At 41.5% G+C, this 10,036-nt stretch overlaps 1 protein-coding gene across 1 annotated transcript in view; it reads left to right on the forward strand.

The window, feature by feature from the left end:
• Positions 1-9,833, forward strand: part of ANKFN1 (ankyrin repeat and fibronectin type III domain containing 1) — a 103,621-nt gene extending 93,788 nt beyond the window's left edge. Inside the window, exons 17-19 of the mRNA XM_030962189.1 lie at positions 3,364-3,530; positions 6,679-6,898; positions 9,040-9,833. Coding sequence (XP_030818049.1) covers positions 3,364-3,530; positions 6,679-6,898; positions 9,040-9,833 — 1,181 coding nt within the window. The remainder of the gene's footprint in view (positions 1-3,363; positions 3,531-6,678; positions 6,899-9,039) is intronic.
• The last annotated feature ends 203 nt before the right edge of the window (positions 9,834-10,036 follow it).

Genomic DNA, 10,036 nt, shown 5'->3' on the forward strand with positions numbered 1-10,036 from the left:
CTTGTCCCAGTGGAGAGTCAATAAATCACATGATGGCTTTGGCAACAACACTCCCTAGAACGGTGTACAAGTTACAGAGGGAGCAGGGCAGTTAAAGCATGCACTGTAGCCATCGTTCTTGAAATGCAAAGCAGACAGCAAGGCCCACAGTTATCCACTATGTGACTATAAGCTGCTTTGCAAGATGATGTTCTTTAAAACTCAGAACCAAGAGATATTACACATGACACAGCAAGGCTGGAGTCTGACAGGAGATGCAAAAAACACCTCTCTAAGTTGTCACAAGGATAATTGCTGGTTCTGTAATGGGGATTTATGCAAATCCTGATTACAGATGGTCCTACTCCAGGTCTGACTCCTTCACAGCTTTGTGAAAGGTCTGAATAGATTTTCCCACGTGAGGGGCATCTTCTTCCCTTTGATACCTGGAAAAATGCACAAGACTGTCCTATTGCTGTGGTGCAGCAAAAGCCTGTTGTGTAAAATGCCAAAGCACTGGACTTGAATCTCTTTCTTTGGAGAGCACATCTTATGCTGTAGCAGGTTCAGCTCTCTTCTTCCACTGCATTGCTGACTGGGCAGGAATTCCCCAAAACAGAGTTTTCCAGCTGTTTCACAGAAGACATAAGATGCTTTAGCTTCAAGGTCCTCTATTTCTCATTTCTTCTTCTTTGGTCCACGGAGAAAAGAAAAGGTTCCACATAAAACCAGCTCATAAAGACTTAATAGTTCTTTTTAGAAAGAATATTAAAATGTGGGGGCTGCTGAGCCTTACATATCAGTCTGCTCTGTTTCCTTCTGGCCTGTAAAACTGGGGGTCTTTCTTTCCTCTGCCTTCAAGAAGAGAGAAAGAGATGAGCCAAAACTGATTGAGTCAGTGCACCAGGAGCACTGCAGGAAAGGCCTTAGTGGAGCTGTGTCCCAGTGATGTCCCTCTCAGATGTTTATGTGACACCATTACCTTCCTATCTCCTGTGTATCAGCGCCAAGTGCTGCTCAAATCATTTATGTAGGAAGTTAGATATTAATGGAGTGTCTTGCCTTGCCTGTGTTTCTGCAGTCACTACTCATCCATGACCTACCATCACCCAGCAACACAAATTTCATTTGGATCAGGCATTTGCAACAGCACTGGATTTATGGCACATCAGCCACAGCACACTGTGGTGCTGTGACAGCTCTGGGGGTTTCTGCTGCCTGTGGGAGGACAGATGCCAGCTGAGCTGCCACACAATTATGAGTGGAACAGCCACACAATACATGGTGTAGTCTGCCAAGGAAAAGTTGCCCCTTCAAAGGAAAGCTAATGTAAGAGTTAGCTCAGTGCTTTGGGTCACATGGCCACGGCTGCAGTGCCCTAAAGCCAGACTTTTATCTTCTGATGTGCCACCCTGAAGCCTGTTGGCCTCTGAGTATGGAGCACATCATTTCTCCTGGTGAGAGGGGCCTGCTGCCTTGCTTTGCAAATTAATGCACAGAGCATATTAATCTCTGATGCAATTCATCTCCTCACCAGAGGTTGTACAGGCTATTTGATTCTCATTAGGTGGAAAACAGGCCAGGGGCAGGAGTGCCTCTCATTTCAGGGACCCAGGGACACAGCCTGCATGGGTCTGACAAATCAACAGAGCCTGCATGGGATGGTGTGGTGCCACCAAACATGCAACAGAGACACCTCCCAAAAGGCATTCCTGGTGCAACCCTCTCTGTTCTGCAACATTGCTGCATTGGGAAAACAGTTCATGATGGAGAAAACAGTATGGAAAGCTGAATTTTACTTTTGAGTATTTTTTTAAGTAAGCAATCCTCTGGCCAAAGGCAGATGACATTTCAATATGACTTATTATATATGTATCCCTGATGTTCTATAAAGTGACTGTGATTCACATCTCAAATATTAGAAGCTTCCATTCCCCATTAGCTGGTGGCTACCAACTATATAATTGCATAACCACAAAAGACTACGTTGAAGTAACATTTGTTAAAGTAACATTAAAGGATCTGACTTAAAACCACAAAGGCTCGAAACTTCAGCACTGGAGCCGAAACCGCAGCTGTAATTCACTCAAGAGTCCACCACATATGGCATATGTACTGGAAGACCACACACTATTCACACTGGATCCCTGCAATATCTAGGCATTGCTGAAACCAGAAGGTAGAATTCATTCTTTCACTCTTTTTTGGGAGACGTCTGTGTTAAGATTAGGCCTTTATTGTTAATGCTAAAAATGTTTCTGTGACTGGATCTCTCAGTTGAACAAACTCTTCTCAGTCATTCTAATCATGTTGTTTGTAGGGATAAGTAGACATGGGACACTGTCTTCATTTCTTTTTTAAAATATTTTTTATGAGAAGAATATATGCATTTTACACCTGGAACACCCTGAAAAATGCCCCGCCCCAGTCCAGTCCAGGGGAGCAGCAGCAGTAAATCCGACTGGCGCTCGCTGCTCTAACAGGATCATGCTGTATGTTTGCATTTACTGCAGCACCAATGAATGGGGAAGTAGTTCTGAAAACTTGCTCTCCCTCAGCAAGTTTCAGTACGTCTGCACTGCCATTTAGAGAGGTAACTGCTCGGTTTTGCCTGAGCAGTGGCAGGTCCTGGAGTAAGGCATCTTTAACACACCAGATAAATTGACATTTAAAAAGCTCCATGGCACTGTAGCTATGCTGTCTCTGTTACCTCTGGTAAAGAGGATAGCTCTGTGCTGCTCCAAAGTCAAATTACACAAAACAAGAGGTCATGTCTGAACTTTCTGTGTTACCCTTCTGCAGGAGAGTTCAGAAGATGATGTGTTGTGTGGTAACACCTAAAAGAGTTTTAATTATTTCTCCCAAATTGTGATAACAGTGCAATGCCTTTCCTGCTGAGTCATTTACATTGAAGTTTCTGATTTAAGTCAGCACAGCCCAAGAGAAAGTTATCAGCCTTCAAAATTTTTTTTAATTGTTTCATTCTGAAACACTCAATTTAAGAAAAAAAATTAAATATTAGTTTCATTTTCCGGCCATGTCACTACTTTCTTGATAAAAGAAATGATGAACTATAAAAGCCTCAGAAATAGCCTTTCTGATTAAAGTTATCAAGGGCAAGATAGCCTCTGGAGCTGCATACTAAGGACCTGATTATCCCTTCACTTAGATGTAATTAGAAATGACTCTTTTGAAATCAGTGAAGCTACTGAGTAAATCCAGTGTAAATGAGAGAACTGAAGCCTGTATTATTCATTTCTAGCTTAAAGAAACCCATCCAGAGTTAGTTACTATATTTAATAAAATTTGTGTTCTGAAAGCTAAGGATTTCATATTTCATAACCAGAATGTAACAATTTTCCTTTGCACTTGGTCTTTTCACAGCTCATTTTTGCTGTTACAAGGAAAAATTTATAAGCCTGTATTGCCGCCTTTCTGCTGTCATAGAGCTGGACTCTCTGAAAACCCAGCAGTCCCTGAGGGAAGCAATTTCAGACAGTGAAGTCGCTGCAGCCAAACAAAGACACCAGCAAGTTATAGACTACATACAGGTAATAGTCTGTTTCTGACTATTCCAAGGAGATTTTAAGGTGGCTTTCTTAAAAATTGCATAGGGCTGTAATTTGAAATCTAAATGGAGAATTATTCACAGACATCATAAAAAGAGCAGTTGTATCAAAAGTGCAATTCTGTTTTTATGAAATTCAAACCCAGAACATGCTTTCCTTAGTTGTTGCTTTTATAGAAGGATTTTTATGGGTAAAATCAAATGACAGTTATACTAGACTGTTATAAAGAAATGTGTCAGTCTGCTTGTAAAACTCCCTCCCATCTAACGTGAGGTAAGCTAGCACCATGTCTGGGCATTCATTTGTGTAAGAGTTTTTCTTTGTCTGTATGAACTGGGGACATTTTTCACCACAATAATTTGGCAATTAAAACAATTAAAATGAAAATTCTGACTAGGTTGTGGAGACAATCTCCACTAACAATATCACACTCAGGAACACAGCTCTGCATTTCAGATGTCAAGCTGGCCCCAAAAGCAGCTGTGAGCCTGGCCAGCAGCATGCAGTAGCACTGCTTCAGTCCTCCAGTGCAGGAGGATCACCAGTGTTACCACACTTGTGCAATTTGCTTATTCTCTGTCCCTCATCCTGATTTTCCTCCACTGCTCCCAAATCAAGACTTTACCTACTCAACTCAGGGCTCTTTGAACTACACTCCATTGTGCAGCACAGCAAAGCCTGTCCTTTTGCAAATGGTTTTGATAATTGGTTATTTATAGATAAAGCTCATTACTTTTGCAGAGTATATCTATGGGCATGTTTGACCTGTCTCTCTACAAGAGAGATGCAAATAACTTTTCAGCTCTATATCTTAATATTCAAGCTATCTTCTGTTGGAATAGGGGTCAAGACACCATTTATCCCATTGACAAGATGTTTGGCCCTCCACAGAACAAAAGGATAATATTTCTATTTCTCTTTGTTCTACATGCAAACCCCCTTTGCCTTGTCCACTTGGAGCTTTGGGCAACCTGCAGCAGGGCAGAGAGGGAAGATCCATTGTACTCCCACTCTCAGTCACCCCATTCTCACACTCAGAAAATCTAGCTTTCTTGCAGTCTGCAGGAGAATTTGGAACATTTTTATCCTTCACATAAAACCCAAGCATTTTTATATTAATGTCCTGGTACTGTATAGACAGTTCTGTGTTGCTCTTCTCCAAAGTGTTTGAGTCACATATCTATGCTGGGAAAATATGGGAGAACATTTTAAACTTCAGTGTTTTGTGCTGAATTATTGTGACAGTGTATTAGGCTTGTCAGGTTTCCTCTCAAATGAAAACCAGCTGTATTCCACCTATTGGCAAAAATATCTCTGCCTACCACATACCACAATCTTCAGTGGTGACCACGAAACCACAAGAGCATTTGTGTGATCCCAGATCTAAGACAGTGTTGAAGTCACTACACAAACCAAACATTGTAAAGAGCAAGGGAGTCTATATAAATGCAGTTCTGAAAAGGAGTCAGAGGGCAACTGAAAAGTAAAAATTATTGAAAAAAAAACCAGCCAGAATGTAAGGTACTTGGAGTCTTTACCAGAATGTTACAGAGAAAGGAAAGAAATCTACAGACACTGAAACTAAAACTGAAGTTAAGCTGTAATTCATATCATGTAATGCTTCAAATGTTCCTAGATTGTAAAAGAAACAACATTCATTACAATGTCCTGGGAGAAAACCAACAGGGTTTGCATTTTAATAAACTGCATGCAGGATGGTTCTTGTTTGGGGTTGAGGGAGGATCACAGAAAGGATGTATAAAATCTCTAAAATCAAATAGGTGAGATGTTTGCTAACTGGAATTCTCTTCATGGAGCTACACTGAAGTCTTGAAATTATGCAGGATTATGAATTAATCTCTGAACCATTTGCTATTCTTATTGATGTATATTCTTAGCTCATATTAACTCAGTGGCAAGGCTTGCACTGACATCATTGGAGTCGGGATTTCACCTTTACATAAAAATGGCCATACTAGGTCAAAACCAAGATCCAGCTGCCCAGCTATCCTGCCTCCAACACAGCTCATCAGGAACTACCCCAGCAAATCTGGCATCTACAGCATCCCTTGGGAGTAAATTTCACTTTGAATATGCATTTTGTGAAGTATCTCCAGCTAAGAGAAGTTGTCTTTAAATATCAGTCAGCAGGCTCTCTGATCCCTCTGGCACTCTGATCCCTCTGGCACTCCCCTAGCAGACAATTGTCACTGCACAGAGTACCCCTCACTTTTGCCTGTCTATTACTGACTGAACTCTCACTGCATTCCTGGAGAATGTAGCTTGTGTAACTGCAAAGCAGCTTCCCTCAAGCACTGCAATATTAATAGGAAGGCTCACTTGACATTCAGAACCTTCTGTAGGAAAAGTGCAAGGGAAGTTCTAGAAAGGACATTGCAGCAGGAGAGTATTTACTCACATCTACTCTCATTTGATGGTTGCAACATTTGCTCAGCCATCAAAGATCTTGAATGGCTTGAAGATGATGTTTAAAGATGTTGAAAGTGTTCCATTATCAAAACACTCTTCAGACCCATATTAAACAGCATCTTTCCTCTCTGCAGAGATATTTAAACCTACATCCTGCTATTGATTTAGGCACTTGTCTCTTATTGCCATCAAAAGGCATGTCTTACAACTGCTTTTGGGTAGATTTATACTTTTAAAATGTATACAGACTAAAATGGCAAGGAAAAACTGCAGTTTGGCTCATAGATGTGCTTCTGCCCTCCATTTATGTGTATGTTCTTTGATAAAAACTAGGTCTGACCTGAGCAATTGCTTGGACCTGTGTTTGCAAAGATACTCCAGATCTATCACTTTTATTCCAGTGCAGAATCAAACCAACTTCCAGGTGTGCTACAAACTGATCAAATTTTTACTCCATCAAAATACAATTTTCATTTTCTTTCCATGTCAGTCTTTAGGTCTGGATTCACCCCTCCTAACTACACATTCTTAATTGAGGTACCTCTTAACCAAAATCAGTTCAGACCTCCTCAATCTGAATGTTCTTTTGAGGGATCATGCTGCTCTCTCTTGGCAGTGACTACAGACTTGCACTGTAGTCACTTAGGTAGAATTAATACTCATACTTAACTGTATTTTGTCACTATTGTTTTCTTCATAGCAAATTGATGAGATCTGGAGGGACATGAGATGGATCACAGAAGCACTGCAGTATGCAAGATACAAGCAGCCAGCAGCAGGCCTGCCCATAAAGAAGCTTGTGGATTTTTCAGAAGAACACTCTCAAAAGAAAATGAGCTCCACCTCTTCACATCTAGATTGTCTTCCTTCACCTCCCCCTTCTCCTGAGCCTAGAATCCAGAGGAGAAAAGCTGTGAGTGGTAAGAGAACTTTTCTTCTTTTACCAAGCACTCTTTGAACTCACTTTTAATTATAACAGTTTTTGTATGTCTTTTCATAAAAGGAGTAAATTTTTCCCATACCTGTCAAGGTATTTTAACAATCATTTTACCAATCATTTGCCACTCAGTATACTGATCTTTCTGTAATCTTTACAATCATTTTTTACTTTCAGCTACTCAGAATAATTGCTCATCATCAGCCAACTTTGTCACCTCACTTTTCCAGATCATTTAATGCACAGGTTGGAAGAGACAAGTGCTATCACTGGCTTCTCCACGATGTCCAGAATTCCAGTAAAATCCATCCATGGTCAAAGCTGACTGCTTCATTTTTTTGCCTACACCAACAATCTGCTTTTTCATATGGAGGGAGCTTTCTCTTTGTTCCAATTACAGCTGCAGAGCCCATACTAAAGAACATTATCACAAGCTCTTCAGAGCTCTGACGATGGCTGTGTATTAATTGTGCACACGTTCAGAGTTTTGTTTGACTGATGAGACATGAGTTGTTAGCAAAAGCTACTGACCCATTCTCATCACTCATGTATCTATTATTCTTCCCCACAGTTTTCATTAATTTGACAGAATCTAAATTAAATTTTTCCACAGTTTCCATTTGCCACCTTCTGTTTCTCAGGTATTACAACCATTTTCTTTCCAGGCTTTCAGTTTTCCTCTGTTTTGCAGCAATTATTTCTCATGGCCCTCTTGCTTTGTTTTGATAGAGCAAATTTTAGTGCCAATTGTCCAGTTTAACAGCTGTTTTCACACACCTCTCAGAGTTTTCAGTGTTTTAGAGAAGCATTTTGAATTACACAAATTACACAAATAAGTACCCACCTCACTGACCATTATTACTTCACTGCATAGCCAGAAAATTAAACTGATGAAAGAAATGGATCATAGGAAATAAAGATGAAGCAAATGAAACAGCAACACCCATTTTGCTGACAGAATAAGGACTTTGGAGGAAAAAATAAACCATCATTCTGCTGAGATGTCTTTAAGCAATAAGTAAATGAAACAGCAGAAACAAAAGCAACAGATGCTGCATTAAACAACTGCCATGACCATTATAGTAATAATAATTTGGGTTTTTTTCAAATTGGCAGTTTCATACAGTTAAGGAAAATTAATAAATCTATTCTGATTAGATTTCATGAGGTTAAAAGAAAAGAAGCCTGAAGAGACTGGTGCTTTGCTTCACTCCATTATACAGTGGTGTTCTTTCTCAGCACCCATCCCTGAACTGTTTTTCCCCTGTATTACAGACCATGAATACAGAATAATCCTTGGCTCTGGTGCAGTACAAACTGCAGTTTTATCTTGTCCTGCACACCCTGGATTCATTAATACTGGGCTCTATGGCAATTTACACAAGCTCTAAGTGAGCAGTCAGCACTGTATAAAATCGATGTTTAATTCCTGGAATCTAAGATAAACTATCCAGGGCAATGGAGCATCAATCTATTCTATTGCACATGCCACTATTTATTATGTTATTGATCCTTCTGAAGCCCAAAGACAGCAGCAATTTCAGTGCCAGTGTGAGATTTGGTCCACAAATTCGCATTTGAATTCTGTGTGTCTGTTTTGGATTTGAACACACAAGGCACCTGATGGCCAAAAGGGCACTTTTTATTTATCAACCTCCATGTTGTGCCTTGAGCCTCTTACCACACTTATACTTGCACACTGCTCACCATTAGAGAGATATAAATCTAGAGTAACTTAACTGACATCTTTAATAAAAACAGAACCTGGATTACAGATTTTCTCTCTCACAAATCTCCATGTCTATGAAATTTAGTGAAAGCAAGATAAAAGAAAACAGATCCTCTCAGAACTTAATCCCAATTTAAATTCAATTTTTTCCCCAACATAATAAATTAATTCTTTCTGGTTTTCCTAATTCTGCCACCACCTGTCTAACACATCTGTGACTCCTCCCTGACAAATCCTCCCTGACTGCCTTTGCTGTCACCTCGGCCTGTGGCAATTTCACAGAGGAAACACACATACATTTCCAGCACTGGAGATTTAAAATTAGGATGAAAGCCACATAAATGACATGTCTCTGCTGAGCTTGTCCTGTGAGTGTTAACCAGCTCTCCTTGCAGACTCCCAGCCCTGCTCGGATGAAGAAGGCTGCTCCGAGGTGTTCCTCCCCACCGACAGCGACTACGACTCCAGCGATGCCTTGAGCCCAAGGGAATTGGACCTGATTTACTCCTCGTCCCAGGACATCTCCCAGCAGGCTGGCAGTGGCCTGGGTGGCAGTGCACCCAACGTGCTCCAAGCCCACGACCTGAAGCCCTGCCTGGCGCTGAGGGAAGGCCTGACAGAGTGTGGTGCCTTGGACACCAGTGCTGAATGTTGCACAGAGCAGATGAGCAGTCTGACAATGTCAGGGCTTACACCGAAAAGCACGGACAAGTCCTCCAGCTCCAAGCAGCCACTGGGCTTTTTAGGGAAAAAAAAGTTGGGGAAACACCAGCATTACAACTACTTTGGCCGGCAGCACCGCTGGCTGCGCGTGCACAGCGAGACGCAGGCGGGCTCTCTGTCAGAAGGAGTCTACACCCAGCACCTGATGAGATCTCCAGATCTGGCTCAAGAACCTACCTCCAGCGAGCAGGTGACCATTCCCATCGATGGGTCTCGGAGCACCTTCGTACCTCATGCATCCAGCCTTCCAGAGGATGGCAAAGGCAAGTATGAGGAACCAAGGCAGGATGTCCATAGGATACATGTGGAGCCTTATGAAACATTTCTGGATGGAGAGGGCAGGTCCTGGGCGATAAGCACGGAGGCCGTAGAACACATAGATGTGCACAGTGCTATGCAACAGATCACGGGGCCAGAGGAGCAGTTGGGTTCTGCTGTCCCAGAAGTTTTCAGCAGCACCCTTTAACCCCAGAATCCTGCACTGCTTCCCATCACTCCACAGAGATATGAGCATTGTGATCATAAAGGCCATACTTTCAAAACCACTGGTGAAAATCCAGCTCCTGAAATGGCAGCTTGTGTCACTCTAAAGAATTGTGATCTTTTGACTTCATCGCCAGATTTCTGGTCTCACAGAGGTATCATCTGTCATGAAGTGAGCATTATTGT

The sequence above is a fragment of the Camarhynchus parvulus genome, chromosome 18 (genome assembly GCF_901933205.1).
Source record: "Camarhynchus parvulus chromosome 18, STF_HiC, whole genome shotgun sequence".
In the NCBI taxonomy this organism is placed as follows: domain Eukaryota; kingdom Metazoa; phylum Chordata; class Aves; order Passeriformes; family Thraupidae; genus Camarhynchus; species Camarhynchus parvulus.